Below are 17,498 nucleotides of genomic sequence, written 5' to 3' on the forward strand. Positions count from 1 at the left end.
CTCTCTAAGGCTTTCTCAGTTTGTTTGTACTCCTTTCATACTTATTGTGATTGTGCTAAGGCCCTTTCAAGGCCTGTTCCTAAAGTCATTCCAGTGGGTGAACTCTCCAACAGTATCCTGGACAGGAACAAACTAAGAGAAGCCCTATAGTGTGTCTTTTAAACTGTCACAGTACTACTACTGTGAATTTCAACCTGTTCCCTTTAGTGCCCTTACATAACCTAATTGACTGCCACAGAGACAGTTAACCACCAATGAGATTAGACCCCATTTGGAAGGAAGACAGAGTGAGTTCCCTTTGGCCCTTCTCAGCATTCTCAGCTTTGAGTAAAATAGGGAGAATAGCAATATCATGGTCAAATAATAAGGATACTTAAGACACTGGGTATAAATACCAGACAGTGACTCACATCCAAGGCCAGTCAGACACAACATGTTAGAGCTTGCTTAAGAAAAAGTGAAAACACATACATATACATTCACACATACACACACAGAGTGTGTTCACCCAAAGCTACTGCCTCTCAGCTAAAGCAGTGAAACACTTGAGTTTCACTGAAGACACACACTACACCCACCTTAAACACATAGCAACAAGTGGGATGGCTGTTGTTTTAAGAGTCTCACAGCAACGCGTCCCAACACCATAGGAAATGCTGCAATCATCAGCCAGCCGGCCTCTCCCACATGCAAACCTCGGAACACAGCTTACACACAGGAACTCCAGCAGCAGCATGAAATTCAACTGTTATAAACCAAACTTCAGGCAGCCTGGGGACAAGCAGGTAGCCAACCCCATCCTCTACTGCTCCTTCTCATCCTGGGTTGCCTCTGGGATCCTTCTCAACTTCTGTCCCCACCATTATTTTCTTCTAAGTGTTCCCTCTGCCTCTAGTTCCCATGTGTGTGTCATTCAAGGCTCACCCCACTTAGGTGGGGTGTCACACAAAGTTTGGGAAACTTGGCCAGTATATCCAGATCATCTAGTCATATTCTCTAATTTAGGCTTGGAAGTGGAAAGGGGAAAGATTACCAATCACGGAGTAAAAAATTTTTGCTTGACTCTTCTTACATATTATCTAAACCAGCAAACCATGATGGAGAGTCTACTCTGTGCTGACTATGGAAAATATATAGAAGATACAGCCATTGTCGTCTAGAAGATCTTGATCCAGCAAACCAAACACAAGACGGCCAAAGTACCCAAGGACGGCTACTGGAAAATCAGAACTCCGGCATTTCAGAGGGGAGTTTCTGATTGCTTCCACCAGGAGCAATCAGAGATGATGCCCTAGAGGCTTAGAGGTAGGGCTTGAAGGTTAGGTCCTATGGAGAGGGCCAGAGAAGTGAGAAGTCCTTCCAAGGATGCAGTGTGAAGTCTAGCCACTGGAAAGAACATCATGGTGAGAAAATCGGAGGCCAGAATTTCCCAGGTGGGTTTGGGGAACAGAGAGGTAACCGTTCTGCCTGAAAACCTGGGGCCTGGAAGGATTGCTAAGACTGGAGCCAGATGGAGAATGGTCTGTAATACCAGGCAAAAGTAGTTTGGGCTCTATTCTACAGGCAGCAGGGAACCATTAAATAATTTTAAGGGAGGGAGGAGGTGATGATCAAAGGGAAAGAAACCATTGAGGAGGCCACTACAGTAGTGTAGTTGTTCCAGAATGAGGCTTCTTCCTGCCTGTCCCAGCTCTTGCAAGATCCTCCTTCAAAGCTGCCCTTTCCCATCTGAGCTCACTATCTAAGAGCTCATTACTATGCATCTCTTTTGAGTTGAGAGATATATCAATGATGTTTCTTATTCTGAATGAGGCTCCTAATGTTGTACTAAAGTTGGGTCAAGGGCTTGAAAAAAAACAGAAGCTTCATCTGAATCTCCCAGTTTAGATGAAAGGGAAGTATGATACATTATTTCCATTGCTGCAACAGAATCAGTTGGCTTGATCCCTGGGGTCACTGGTCTCCTCTAAGATGCCAACGTGGTGGGGAAAGGAGGGAAGGGGAGAGGGAGAAGGAGGGAGGGAGGGAAGGAGAGAGAGAGAAAGAGGAGAGAGAGAGAGAGAGAGAGAGAGAACACGTACTGCCAGCATGGGGCAAAACCTGATTGTCAAGTGCTTTTCTGGGGCCTGTTCCAGATCACTGTCACTTATAGACTTAGACTAAAGTTCAGCCTTAAATTAGGGCTCCAAGCTAGGGGATGGGAGATGGAAGGGCCCCACCTGGGTCTTAGCAGTGGGAATTAACTCTCCCTGATCCTTAATTATTTTGGCTTTTATTAGTGGCTAGATGGGGAGAGGGATGTAACCTGAACCCTAATGCAGCTGAGAAGGGCTAAGAGCCAAAACCCTCTTTAAGCAGATACAGTATGTGCAAGGTCTGGGCAGGTTTCAGAACACTGCACTTTTCTTCAGCCAAAGGCACGGGAAAAACACGCAAATTACATCTTGAGCCCCTTACCTCCAGAAAAGGAGAGTATCAGCCTCCCACCAGGGCTCACGCAACAGAGGGAAGTTAGCAAGCAGGCGCTTGTAAAAATCAGAGCACTTGGGCAATCTTTTACACAAAAATCTCCCCAGCAGCTACAGATTCAAATCAATTTCAAATATAAATTACAAGCTATTTCATGTTGTTAGAGAGAGGAGCTAGGTAAAGGAACCCATGTGGTCATTAGCCTTTTAGCAAGAAGTGACTTTAGTCTACAAGAAGGTAGGGAAGGAGTTAATTTAGACCAGGTTCCATGGCATAAGCATCTTTACAACATTCGGATTTTCAGTTCTTCACCATGTAGAAAATCAAGTGATGTTGCACAAAAGTGGCAACGGAAAGGCATTCCAAGAAGGATAAAGGGGGTGTGGGGAGGGCTGGACTGGTCCTAATATTGTCAAGTCTATCTGCACATAAAAGGAATCTTTCCTGGGAATTTCATGTAAGTATAAAGGACACCAGTGCTAGGGTTTGGGGTCAGATAATCACGTCAATTTGCAAAAGTCTCTTAATAATAAAGCAATATTTCCCAACCACATTTGCAACAAATGAAATTGTGAAGTAAATCCCTATTTACCCTTTATTTTAGTGTGATAGACACCACTGTAGGCAATGAAATCATTCTTGAAAGTTTAACAATGCTTTTTAAAAAGTCAAATTTAAGAACCAATACTACTATAGAACATTAACAATGATATTTATGGATTAATAATACTACACTATGGGGAGAGTGTAAAACTGCTAACAACAAGAATGCAACACAGACTTGAAACTGGTGCTTTGAGGTTTGCCTTACCAAGCCACCACATTTTGTTTTTCATATAGAGAAAACAGTCCTTAAACATCTTGGCAAGTTAACTGATGTTTTTTAACAGCCTCAAACCATTTTAACATTCCAGTCTGAAGTTCAGCCTTTTGACAGCTTCTTCTATTTTGCTTGTTTGTTTGTTTGCTATTTGGACTTTCCTATCACTTCAAGTTCTAAGTTATACAAAATGAACTTTAGCCAGTAACACCTCAGTTGACAAAGCATCCCACAGATTGGAGGAGATAGCAAGACAAAGCTATGGCCAGGAAAGCCCATTAAATAACAATGCAGGTCTGTTCTACTATCTTTGGGGCATAAGATTGTCTGGCAATTAACTCGTTTCCACAACAACCAGTAGATTAGTAAATTGTCTGTGTTGATCATTATGTTCCTAAAATAATGCTTTGTTGTTTTAACTGATCAGTGGCTTTAAATAAACATGCTCCCCAACTGCCTAGGGACTTTTTGATTGGCCTACAGACACTTCAGTCTCAGAAGATCCAAAACTGAACTAAACCTGGTTGGTCTTCCCAATTCCCATAATCTCTCAGAGCCTTCTAGATTTTAAATATTAGATTAATCCCTGACTCCTACCTCTTCTTCATTTCTTCAATGGTATGCATTATCACTAACTTCTGGCAACTCACTAATGTATGACAAGTCAGCAAATTGCCAAGATGGGCTGATTCCTTCAAAATGACCTTACCTATCTATTGTTCAGTTCAGGTCTTTCCTCATGGAAGCAATTATGTGACTGGTACTGTGCTAGGTGCTTTATTCTTGAGATCAGATGAGATCGGACAGGTTCAGGGTGGTATGACCATAGACTAGGTGCCTTATTCTTAATACACTGATTATCCAAACAACAAAATGGCTACCTACTTCCAACTTGCATCCATTCTATAGCCCAGTTTTCTGGGGTATCCAGAATACCTGGCTCAAATCCATTCACCTTTATATCCCACTAGTCTGCAAGAATCAAGAAGATCTCCACTGACTCACTTATGTAGCCATCCACACAAGCAATATGACATTGGGCAAGTCACCTAATCTTTCTTCAATTTCCTCATGTGTAAAATGGAGTTAATAAATTAGCTAACATGGTTAAACCCCATCTCTACTAAAAATACAAAAATTAGCCAGGTGTGGTGGCACACGCCTGTAGTCCCAGCTACTAGGGAGGCTGAGGTAGGAGAATCGCTTGAACCCGGGAGGCGGAGGTTGCAGTGAGCTGAGATCACGCCACTGCACTCCAGCCTGGCAACAGAGCGAGACTCCGTCTCAAAAAATAAAATAAAAGAGCTAATATGTGTTAAGTTAGAAAACTAGTGCCCAGAATATGCACTATAAAGTATTTGTTAGAAAACAAATAAAAGTGACATCTATGGAGCTCTGTGCTGGTTTCATTGGCCATAGGAAGAATAGCTCAGCTCCTAGAACAGGCACTCAATAAAATTTAATGAATGAATTAATAAGTGGATAAATGAACAAACACTACATGCTCTGCCCTTATGCTGTTAGTCAACACACTGTGGAGTGAACAAACTGGTCTCAGTCTTCTGTCTGTGTCTTTAGGACATGCAGTGCTTGTAGTAACTGGAATCAACGTCCTTCTTCCTCCCAGGCCTACCTACCTAAATCCTGTATTATCCCTCAAGGCCTAGCTCCAATTCTTCCTTTTTTCACAAAACACCCAGCTACATCAGCCCACAATGAAATCTCTTCCCGCTGAATAAATGTTGCTCTTAGACCCTACCCCACAGTTTCAGTACTTAAAGCTTTTTGTTTCCTGGGATTATAGTAATGCAGCTCTTCAACAAAACTGTCATCTCTTTTGAGAATCCAGGAACCAGGTCTTCTATGGTGGCTAACTCTTGTATTCTCTAGTTTAGGGTTAGGCACTTTACAAAGTGCTCAACAAATCTGTGTTGACTGGTTGGTTGGTTAGTTGATCAGTTGATTGATTGATTGATTGATTGATTGATTGGAGGCCTAACTGAGAGCTCTTAAGATGTTAGCCTTTCAAAGTGCTGGCTGTTCAGACATTACAGAAATCATGGCTGGTCTTCCAACTTTTTGCAGTAGCAGACATTACACGAAAGCTGCCCTGCCATGTCACATAATTCCCAATGATTAGGTAACTTCATACACTTCAATATTTAGGCTCAAAATTTTCTTAAGAGAATTCCTGTTTAATAAGGGACACCTGTAGAATGCGCTTGCTTGCTTTCTTAGATCACATATACTGCTAATAATAATATGAAATAAATGATAAAATGAATCTCTCTCCCTACTGGACAACAGCGCAGGTTGTATTACTCTCATTTTGCAAATAGGGCAATTGAGATAGAGAGATGAAAATGACTTCCCAGGGTCACACAAATGAAGAGTGGCAGAGTTGGGACTAAACTTCAGGCTTTCTGAATACCGACCCAGTCCCCTTACCTTGATTTGAGATTTAAAACAAAACAAAGACCTTCCTTTGACCCTGACCTCTGAGGAATAGATACTCATAATATTATCAGTTTCTGCATCAAATTTCATTTCCCTCATTTCCCTCCGTCCGTCCGTCCCCCAACCTCTCATTCTTATCCAGTTCTCTTTTATTTCTCTGTCTTTCACCTGTGTAAACACGCTATTCTAGAAAGAGCATGGGATTTGAAGTTGGACAGAAGTAAATTTGAATGTCAGCTGTCCCACTTACTATATGACTTAGAGTATTTCACTTAACTTCTCCTGAGTCTCGGTTCTTCATCTGCACAATGGAGACATTAATATCTGGCCTCAAAGAGTTACTGTAAAAGTTAAATGAAAATACATGTAAAACACCTAGAAAATAGCAGTATTTGCTATACAGCGGTCCACTACCTCTCCGATCCCACCATGTCTAGGCTTTGACCACCTTTGGGTTCAGGAGGTTACTGAACTCAATGAGGCACAGCCACACAACTGAAGTATCCAAATCCTTGCCTGGTCTACTTTTGCTTGTTGTCTTGATCCTTCCTGATTGCCAATTTAAGTTAATACAGAGCTCCAAACTCTTGTCAAATCCTCTACAGAATGTGAGAGTCAAGCCTGATACTTACCCCCTGAAGCTTCAAGATGTCATCACTCACACTCTCAGTCAGAGTAAGATGCCATCCAAAGCTGCCTACCTGTAGAATTTTTCAGGGTGGCTTTTACTTATATCAAACACAAACAAAAAGAAATGGAAAACAGCAAGGCAGCCCAACAAAGACAAGGCTTTAGCTTGTCATCCTCTCATAAGTAAAGATGGGGCTACAGCCATAAGACTCTAACTCCTTTCCAGAATAACTAGTCAAACCAGCTTTACTTCTAGCTCTACCTCATCTCACCTCCAACCCCCTCCCCGAAACGAAAAATCAGTTTCTTATGGACCGTGAAAGGCAGTATAGGAGAACCATTGAAAACTTCCCTGCCAGAGGCTCAGGAAAAAAGAGAGAAGATCATACAGCTAGGAAACTGTTGAGTGGCATTAGGGTGGGGGACAGAAGACACCACAAAGGGGCTGTTCGTAACTGGGCTTAACCCTTGATCCTGTCAAATTAGTCCCACCTCCCGCATTCCTCACAGATGTAACATTAAAAGACTTGAGTGAAAGTTAACAGACCATGTCCTCCCTGAGAACATACCAGGAAACAGCCACTTCTAGAAAGATAGGAAGTAGGAGTGTGGAGAAAAGCAATGCACTCCAAGAGCTGCCTGCTGTCAGTCAGCCTTCACACTTCCACAGCCTAGACCAAGTAAGGGTCCTTAGCAACCCTTCAGTAAAGCAAGAACTTGTCCCATGGAGGGTATAAGAAGAAACAGGAGGGTGTGGAGAGCCAAAGTAACATGCCATGATTATTCAGCAAGTTGATAAAAGAATATAAGAACAGAGATTCTGTCCATCACTGAAACAGGATAGAGAGAGATGCAGTGTGAGGAAATTTCCCTCTGATTCTGTTATGATTTGCTGAGTGTTTTCAAACCTATCAACCTCAACTCTGTGAGCTTCTCTCTCCCTCCTCCCTACCCACCACCCCTCCCCGCCACCACTGTAAGCATGGCTGAGCCAAGAGGGACAAAGCTGGTATAGCAGACTAGAAGGGCTCACTGTGACCAAAAAAGAAAAAAAAGTCGGGTTTTGGACAGAGGGCAGGGCAGTCAATGAATGAACAAAGGGGCAATGGCACTTGAATGAGACGGTCCAAAATGTAGGCCTCAAGCAACTGGTGCTCTTGGGTGGGGGATGGGAACTAAAGACTTGACATGAAAGAAGGACAGCCTAGATGCATGGAAAATGTGTCTCTGTTGCTACTAGGCAGTACTTGTGTTGCGATATGGTACAGTCATAGATTCACAGTGAAAGAGGAGGATGTGGATGTGAAGTCAAAGGGGAGAGGTTAGAGCTCACTTTGAAAGATCAAGTCATCTTGACTTTTGCAACTTCAGTGCGTGGCCAGGATGGCTATCTGACCAAGCAAACATGCCAGTGTGATGTGAGGAAGAATGGATCATCCGTTGCAACACTAATGCGTAAGACAATTTTTCCACCTGGCCTATTTACACTGGATAGGGCAAAGAGGTATAAGGAGACAAACCTCTACCCCTTCCCAGTCCTTGGAACCCAATCTTTAGCCATAAAAAATAGTAACTCAACTTATTCATTAATGATTTTATTGAATTATGTGTGAAGGGAATATATCTCAGGGAGCACCAGGAGACAAAATTTTGGCTCCATAGAAGCTGAGTGAAAGTGATCTTGATACCGACATAACCAATATAAAAACGTTACTTGCTGATTACAAGGTAACTCTCAGGGAAACCTGGAATTCCGTTTCAGAGGGAAATGTAACCATGCACACACATCTGGTCCCAGCATCAAAGGTATGAACACCTTGGGCACTAATGGTAGTGGAATCCCAAAGTCCCCCAGAACTGTGTAACAGAGCTATCTAGAGCACTTTTTGTTCCTAACTTATGAATGCATTGTTTCCCAAGAATATCTTCTATAAATAAGCAGCTTGGAGCTTTGAATTCTGTTTCCTGTAGATAGGACATTATAAATGATGGTTAGGTTGTGTAATTTAATCAATGATACACTATGGATTAAATAGGCTTCTCCAGAACTGTTCTGAATGTAACCATTATAAATAACATTGTGTCAGTGAAGACACGTTTCCTAGACCTCTACACTCTCTTCCTCAGACCCCTCACCCTTCAGTAATAATATAGATTAAGCCCCACTCCAATCCACTCCCTGATCGAGGCTTTAGTAGTAACGAAAGATATTTTTCCAGCTCAGATGACAACTGGTAAATGTGGGGAGATGGGGAGAAAGAGGCTGTGGATGCAAGACCTCCAGCAGGAGTCACTCTTGTGTGTATTCCAGGTACAGACAGAAGAACCCAGAGCTGAAGGATGGCAGCAACAGCAGGGGCTTTTCCAATCAGTGTCAGTGGAGGTATGCAGGGAAATATATATCTGACAGTGGATAGGGACAGAGACTGCTGTCTCTATATTCCTACATAGGGGCTCTGTAAATTGAAGAGTGTATGGCACATATGGTTAGCATCTTCAATCTTGGAGACAACTATTCTTTCCAGAAGGGGAAAAAATTAAGTTCAGAGAGGTAAAAAGGAAATAAAAAAGATCTGGAATTCTGACTTTGACACTATTCATTAAATGCCATTTCCTTCTTCTATTATACAAATTCCTTCTCTGTAACATAATAATCTCTTTGTTTAAACATACATGTTCCTTGAAGTCAGGGCTTATATCTTCTCTCTCATCTCCCCTACGATGCATTTACCAAGGCTGGCCAGGGCTAGGGGCAGAGGCAATTCTAAATAAATAGTAGGAGATGAAATGTGTCCCTCCCAAATCTATTATGTGGCTGTCCCAGATGCCTTCATAGAGACCTTAGGCAGGTATGGCTTAATAGCAGCACAGCTACTTCCATTAAAAGATTTTGACACAGGGCCTTGGTATGACATGGCCGCCAGAAAGAGCCAAAGTGATCTTCAGCTGTATTTTTTTAAAGAATGTTCATACTCAACTGTGGTCAGATTCTCCTCAGTTACAGTATTCAGCTGTGGGATCCATAACTTAAGAGGAACATGGACAAGCTGAAGTGCATCATGAGTGGGAGGAGGAAACAGGAGGAGAGTCTGGAATCTACATCCCATAAGGAACAGCTGAAAGAGCTAGGGCTCTGCTAGAAAAGTGAAACAAGATGATATAATATTTGCCTTCAGATATCCCAAGGGCTGTCCCAAGACAGAGGAAGCACCCTTGTTCTGTGTGATGCTATCCAGAGGATACAGCTAGGACCCATGGATGATAGCTAAAAGGAAAACGATTGCAGCTTAACAAAGGAAAAGCCGTCCACAGTCAAAACTTTCCAGCAACAGAATGGATAGGCTTAGAAGGGAATGAGCTCCCCTGTGACTACTGTAGAACAAGCTCAGGGACACTGCACAGGAGGCTCATGAAATGGTTAAGATTCGACTAGGTGACTTCTAAAAGGCTCTCTTCACTCTGAGATTCTTTGATTCTAGGTCTCTACCAAGAACAGAATTACTCTGGGAGCACTGAGTTAAGTCTGCCCCTTGGTGCTTGAGGGGTAGAGGGGCAGGCAGTGAGAGCAGCCCTTCCCATAATCCCTGCTGTTCTTCATTAACTTTTCTCAGATGGGTCAGCATCTTTTTTCCCCTAGTTCTAAAGAAGTCTAACTATAAAAGCCATGATGTTCCCTCCAGATAATCATCCATAACCTCCAATCTCAAGTCTGAGTCTCTCTTTTTTCTTTAAAGAAATTCCTGGGGAGGGGGTTGGGGAAGGCAAGGGGGGAAATCATTTTAATTTTTTTAAGGGACAATGGAGTTGAATTATTTTCTTTGTGTGAAGTTTTGGAGAGGGAAAATCCTCTAATAGGCTTGACCTTTTTTAACTTCAGCAAGCATACATGTGGCTCTCAATGGGGTACCAGGTGTATTATGAAAACCCAGCAGGGCCAAAAGTAGTATCGACTCAAAGCTCAGCCAAGGGTTACCAGCCATACCACCCACCCTTCTTGCTCCACCTCCCTCCAACCTTCTTTGTATCTCTCTGATGGATTTCTAATCCATGCCTCAAAATGCCCTCTACTTTCTGGGATAGGGCAGCAGGTGGGAAACTGAGGTAGTGGACATCTTTGGTGATTCTAGAGGCAGAAATGAGGAGGGGATTCATGTAGGTAACCAGGCTGGACTAAGCTCCAAAGATGCACACCCCACAAAGGTCCCTTTGTGAGTGCCAGGCACTGGTCTGTAACACAGCTCAAAAGATTTCACAGGAACTCTCATTGTTCATATAATACCACCTCTGCACCCAATAAGAATTCAAAATCACAGCCAAATTTACTTCCAGCCACAAGACAACCTCTATCTGAGTTTATCCAGATCCTCTTGAAGTCTCAACTGCCTCTCTGTGTGCTTCTAGAAATAAGGTCAGACTAGGAATGGGATAGAGACTAAAACAACTTGATGAGCATGCCCTGCCACTGTCCTAGGCTAAGGATGGCAAACACTATTAGAGTTTGCCTAATTCATTGTCTCATCATCTGTGATAATAGAGATGGGGCAGTTATGCCTAGGCCCCACTCTGCAAATAGAGACTTGGGTCTGGAGAGTGTAAAATTATATAGCAATATCAGAGCACATCAAGTGGATGGGAGTCAAGCTTCTTTCTCCTCCAGGTTACTCCCCTACCCCACTCTGTTTTGTTCCAGGGCAGTAACTAGCCCCACTTGCTTCACTATGCCAGGTAGAAACATCTACCATAAATGAGCCAAGAAAAGGGAAAATATGTTAGCATAAGCCTACATATCATCAGACACATCTGATTAGAAGAGAATCCCCATTCCATCCAGACAGTACTTCTGAGTCAATGAGGTAGTGTAACATGTTAACCAAAGGAATCAATAATGCCAATGTCATGGGCCCTATTCCTTTATGGGTCATGTATCTTTTACTTGTTACCATGATCTCACTCGAAACACCACAATATAGGGAAACATCATAAACTATCCCTTATTATTTAGGATAATCAATCGTATTTTATTTTTTGGAGGTGGGGTCACACTATGTTGCCCAATCATGGTACACTGCAGCCTGGAATTCCTGGGCTCTAGGGATTCCTCTTACCTAAGCCTCCTGAGTAGCTGAGACTACAGGTGCAAGACACCACATCCAGCAATAGTATTAAAAAAATTTCTCTTTCTTTGCCACTTGACTGTTGGGGGGTACTATACAAGTGTCCATAAATCAGGCAGTTGAATTCCCCATATTCAGGGAAATCATAGGAACCAGCAGGAATTGATGATTTCCCCAACTTGATCATTTCCTGGTCCAAAGGGTCTCCCATGACAACTATGAACTAGACTTTCACACTGCATACCCTCTTCCCCCACTAATCACTACTTTTTCAAATTCCCCCACTCCCCAGATATCTCCACTTGTGCCACAAGATATCTCTGAGCATGTATGCCACACCATCCCTGATGCAAACCGCTTCTGGTTTTTTTTCCACAAAGGAGGTTCTCTGCCATTTTCCACCATGCTTCCTGCACCTTACCTCTGTCTCTCCCTGACCTGAGATCATCACAAGTGATTTGGGGTCATCAAAATAGTCCTTTCCTACTCTGAGCCCAGACTCCATCAGAGTGTACCTACAACCCAGTCCGTCACCAAGTATGGAATTACAGGCTGGCATGGAAAGGGACACTGCATTAGGAGGCTAATAAGACTAGATACATCCCTGAAAGTTATTGCCCTGTGCTCCTTCACAAACCACAGTACTAACAGAAGAATCAGAAACTCTCTTAGTAGGACTGCCATTGACTCTCAGTATGATAGACATAGGTAAGCCACTGAATACATCAGTCTCGGGTTTTCCATCAGTTTCTCCACAATCTTTCCTGACTGCCTCACAGTGTAGCTGCAAGAGAGTAATGAAATAAAGGATGAGGAAGCACATTGTAAATAGTAACACTGTATGCAAATGAAGCAAAGCTTCATTTTCCTCACTCTGCAGCAACACTTCTGAGAAGAGAGCCAGAGCTAGCATAAAAGATTAGCTATTTGGCCAGGAGTGGCGGCTCACGCCTGTAATCCCAGCACTTTGGGAGGCTGAGGCGGGCAGATTGTTTGAAGGAGTTGGAGACCAGTTTGGGCAACATGGTGAAATACAAAAATACAAAAATACAAAAAATCAGCCAAGCATGGTAGCGTGTGCCTGTAGTCCCAGCTACTTGGGAGGCTGAGGTGGGAGGGTTGCTTGAGCCTGGGAGGCACAGGATGCAGTGAGCCGAGCTGGCACCACTGTACTCCAGCCTGAGCAACAGAGTGAGACCCTGTCTCAAAAACAAACAAACAAAAACATGGCTACTAGATTGTCATAGTATCATTTAAAGACCACCCACCTGAATGTCATTTTAGATATGGGGATGCCTAGACCCAGGTAGGGCAAGTGATATACCTAGGATTCCAGAACTAGAGAGTGGCAGAAAAAGGATTAGAACCCAAGTTTTTAATCTGCCAACCCAATTATCTTTCTATTACCTTCCACCCATCCCAACCAGCGTGTACAGACTAAGAAGGCTGTTTTCAAGGAGAAAGCTGTATTGTTCTGCATCATAAAAGGAAATAAAATTAAGGTTGAAAAATGAAGAGGGAATTAATGAAATATGCCAAAACAGTGTCTTGTCAAGAAAAACACAATACAGGCAATCATTGTGCTTAAAAAAATACTATGGTCCCTTTATATACCGTTGAAGCCAACCCAGTTATAACTGACTTTTACTGTTAAGAACTAGGCTATTTGGGAGGAATGGGAGAAATAATTTTACCCCTTGCATATCTAAATGCATGTCATAATGAGCCTTCATATAATAGGGGTCAACTGTACATTCAGTGGAAAGGGAATCATTAAAAGGCACCCTGCCTCTCAACACACGAAGCATTTCCTCTACAGCTTGGCCAAGGAAACCCTCATCTACCCTCAAATAATCCCCCAGCCAGACCACAAATTGCTGGCTGCCCCATACTTAGTAACACCCCCTGCCATGCTCTCACTGGCTCACAAAATAATCCGGGACCACAGCAGCAAGCACTCTCTGGGGTGCTTCTCAAGATGGGTCAGCTCTGGGCAGAGCTGAAAAATGACCTCTCCAAGGCAGGTTGTCTAGGCAGACTGTGGAAATTCTGTGGGCGGTGTGAGGAGAAAAAGAAAGGGAGGAACTGCCAGATCATGGAGGGCTGCATATCCCATTGTGACCTTGGTGGAAAGAGTGGGGAGAGGAGGAGCTTGATTAGAAGAAATTCCTGAAGGCCAGGATTCCCCTCACCAAAGGAGTTGAGTGTTTTTGTTAAAAAAAAAAAAAAAAAAAAGCATATAACTTTCTCCAGAGAACACTGGAGGGAGACTGCCTCAGGAGGGGTTGTGACGGTGGATGACAAACGCATCTCAGGCTGGTTAAAGTACATGACAAGTATGGGGGAAAGGGTGCTGGATGAAGATCTGGGCTAGTTTGGGGAGGCTAATGATCAGAGGGGTCCCTGCCAGCCCCTCAAAATGTTGCCTCAGCATACCTCAGACTCCTCAATCTGATTGGTACACCCATGGCAACACTCCAGGGTTGCTAAGAGTGTGGGCCCCAAGGCCTGAAGGATCCCATACACTGGAAGTCAACCACAGGCTCCAATGCAAGGCGAATGCCGCACAGGTTATTGTGGGTGTGTGTTGCGGTGGACGTTTGCTGAACCCTCTGCTGAGATGTGACCAATGTTGAACCCCACCCCCCGCAAAAAAAAAGTGATATTTGCTCCCTGCTGAAAAGACACATCTTTCTATCTCCAGCCTGAACCCACATCTACAACTTCAACTGCCATTTAAGCGGGTTGGAAGCGGGAGGGCTTTTCGGATTTGAGGATTTAAGAGAAACAACAAAAAAGTGGAATAAAGTTCGTAAAGTCCGTTCACTTGGCAATCTGGCACCTCAAGGTGAGTCGTCCCACAAGTCACTCTTCCTGGTAACAGCTCCAGCTGCCCCTACCCCTCGCCCTCACCCCTACGGGGGAGGCTCGCTTTGGGGGTTCTGGAGCACTCAGGAGAGCTCCTCTCTCCTGTCCTCAGCTGCAACTTGGCTTCCAGCAGATCACAGACTCCTAAAACAAACAAACCCTGGCGGCGGCGGCGGCGGCGGCGGCGGCGGCGGCGGCGGCAGCGGCGGCGGCGGCAGCGGCAGCAGCAACAGCAGCAGCTCCAGCACAGCTGCGCTCCATGGCGCAAGTTTCCTCCACACTTCTCAACGTGCAGGAAATCTCGCCGGCGCTGGGGCAGGACTCTGGAGGGAGGGAGAGGCCGAGCCGAACCGGCGGCAACAACGCCCCAAGAGCTGAATGGATGTGTGCGCGTCCGGCCGTGGGAAGTGAGGCTGGCAAAAGCCACCAATGCCTCATCTCCGTTCCCACACCAGCCCCTAGCCCTGCAACCTGCCTAGGAGGGACGGCCCGCCGGTCGATAGAGGGGACAACGCTGCCAAGAGAGCTGCCAAGCCGCGATGACTGTCCCTTCAGTGCTTCACTGTCCCGCAGGGACGCAGAGGCCTCCAAGGAGAAATCCCCAACGGCCTCCACTTCCTTCAGCCCAAACTGAGGGAAGTAGCCGCCCCGACGTGGGGCAGCAAGGGCTGCCCCAGCGCCCTCGCGAGTGTGTCTGCGCGCAAGGTTCTAGCCGGGGGCCAGTTGTGCTCCCAGCTCGTGTTCCAGCCACCCTTAGGGGATGTCTGCACCTGGACTGGTGGCAAGACCCCTCCGTGCCGCTCAGAGGGTCTTTCGCTCCCAGCCCTAAGTTTCAAAGTTGGCCTGAGGGCCCCGTCCAGCGGCAGCCTTCGCACCCGCTTGTCCATTCAAAGTTAGGCGCCGTTAGGACATCAGCCGCCAGTTCTTACCTTAGACACTGTGAGCGGCTCGCAGTGTTCCAGACCCCCCTTAAGGGTGAAGCCCCAGGGTGCCCCCCCTTGCAGCTGCACAGGGACGTACTGGAAGGACCCAGGCCGGTTCTCCATCCTCGGCTGGGCTCAGGCGCCGCCGGGCTCCTTTTCCGAGGGGGCTACGTTGCCTCCGCCCCCAGCAGCTCCGCCACCATCGCCCTCCAGCTCTACGCCACCCCGCACCGCCCTGCTCCGCCTACTCTCCCGGCTGGAGACGTTCAGGCAGCGAGCGAGCGCAAGGAGGAAATGACACGGAGCTGGAGAAAGGGGGAGAGAGGGGGGAAAAGGAGAAGGGAAAAAAAGAAAAGAAAAGAAAGAAGGAGAGGCGGAGGGATAGCGCGTAATGGACAAGAAAACGGAGCAATGGAGAGGGGCAGTCACTGGGACCTCGCCTATAGGATCGCTGGGGAGTGGGAGCGAGGCGAGGCCTCACATCAATTGTTACATTGTTTCATTCAAGCAGGGCCCCTCTTTGGTCCTCCTCTTTACTGCCGGGTTCCCCGCCCCTCCAGCCAGCCCAGGCGAGGGGAGGTGAAAGTCGTTAGTGTGGACGGCCCGCGTGGCTGAGTGGGCTGAAACGCTGGTTTCCTGATTAGCGCGTTCATGTTTCTCTGACTGCCTTTTTCTTCTGAAGGTCCCGAGAACGGAGACCTGGGAGGGTTAAAAGGCTGCTAATTGGTGGACCTTGCCTAGAGGGGTGGAAAGCAAAGCCAGCAGGCCAGCGGACATAGTGAGGCTGTGTGTGTAGGCTGCTCTGTGTGTACGCGCTAGGTGTGTGGGGTCATTATGAAACATTGCCCCAGAGCATAGTTTAAATAAAGAAGCACTTTGAGGATGCCCCCTGCTCGGGCTCCCCCGCACCCTGGCTCAGTGTTGGTGTCTATGGCTAGCACTGTGCTTGTGTATGTTCCAGTCATCTGGAGTTCCTGGCACGGCCTTGCACTTGCCCCACCGAGATGAGCAAGCCAGCAATCAGCAAACTTTATGACTAGCAGTATTGTCTCTAAACAAACCTACAGGAAAGAGCATCCATTGATAAGCTGGCCAATTAATAATGTTGTGCCTTTGGGAAGAATCAGCTTTTAGACTGGGTCCAGAACATCTCTGCACATCTGTTCAAGCTTGACCTTGTAGTTTCTGAGCTCGGCTTTTATAATAGACCAAACAGCCACAATAATAGTCCTGAAAAGCGAATTTGTTACTGAATCTTGTGCTGATTTCTCTGCCTTCACTTGGACAGGTTATCTTCTCTCTTTGAGGTGTTTTCTCTGGAGCCACATGCAGGCAGTGAATTTTTAAAGGGCCTCGCACTAGCGGAGAAAGTGTTGACAACTCAGTTGTGACTCAACAGGATGTTCCCACTCTGTCTCGCCTGTTCAGTCTCTTCCCCTGTTCTTGTGCAGCTTCTTCTTCATGGCCAACAAACACACTGCGGCCCCTTCCTTCACAGCCAGCTTTCTGCGGTCAAGGTTTCCACTCTCTACTTCTACTTCCTCACCTGTCACTGCCTCTTCAACGCACAGCAGCCTGCGGTGTGCTGCAGCAGGCCACTGAAATGTCTCTCAAAGTCACCCCCCTCCATCAATCCTTTTTTCTCAGCACCCCCCTGGACTGTCTGCATATATGATGCTGCCTTGACTTTTCTTTAATAAAATGGCAATTTAGGTGTTTATAGCCTGCCTTTTTAAAGTCCTTAGAGATGATGCACATGGGAAACCATCCTCGATCTTTTAGGCCTACAAAGACCGTCTTGATCATGTTTATTGTTTTATATTTTCCTTATTTGAAAGCAGAAAATTTGATAAAATGGCAACTCAACTTGTTGATTCTTACTTGTGTTAACCTATGTTATAACATTCATTTGCCCTGCCCCACCTTGAAACTCAGCATTTTTTTTCTTTTTCGGATAATATTTCTATGATGGTAACTTGGTAGAATCCAGTGTGTTTCAGTCCCAGCATATCTGTAAAGTTCAGTTCACAGGATATATAGTCATCACTCAAGGACTATTAGAATTATGTGTCTAGACTAGAGGAAAGACGTTTGGAAGCAGTAGACACACATCTGAGCCCTGGCCTTGTCACTAACTAGATGGGTGACCTTGGGCAAATCACTGAGCTAACTGTTTTCAGTCTCCTGTTCTTCCTCTGTAAACTTTAGCTAATAAGC

General features: G+C 45.3%; 1 protein-coding gene across 5 annotated transcripts in view; it reads right to left on the reverse strand.

Moving 5' to 3' along the window:
• Positions 1-16,045, reverse strand: part of SHROOM4 (shroom family member 4) — a 248,616-nt gene extending 232,571 nt beyond the window's left edge. For 4 of the 5 annotated variants that reach the window (XR_004668918.3, XR_004668917.3, XR_612672.5 and 1 more), the window contains exon 1: positions 15,288-16,044. Coding sequence is in view for 2 of the 5 variants with exons in the window: in XM_008977084.5 (XP_008975332.3) it covers positions 15,288-15,404 (117 nt within the window). In the remaining 3 variants the exon portion in view is untranslated. Of the gene's footprint in view, positions 1-15,287 lie in introns of all 5 variants that reach the window. The other variant, XM_034950500.3, reaches the window with a different exon arrangement.
• Positions 16,046-17,498: the final 1,453 nt, after the last annotated feature.

This window comes from Pan paniscus, chromosome X (genome assembly GCF_029289425.2).
Source record: "Pan paniscus chromosome X, NHGRI_mPanPan1-v2.0_pri, whole genome shotgun sequence".
Classification (NCBI taxonomy): Eukaryota; Metazoa; Chordata; class Mammalia; order Primates; family Hominidae; genus Pan; species Pan paniscus.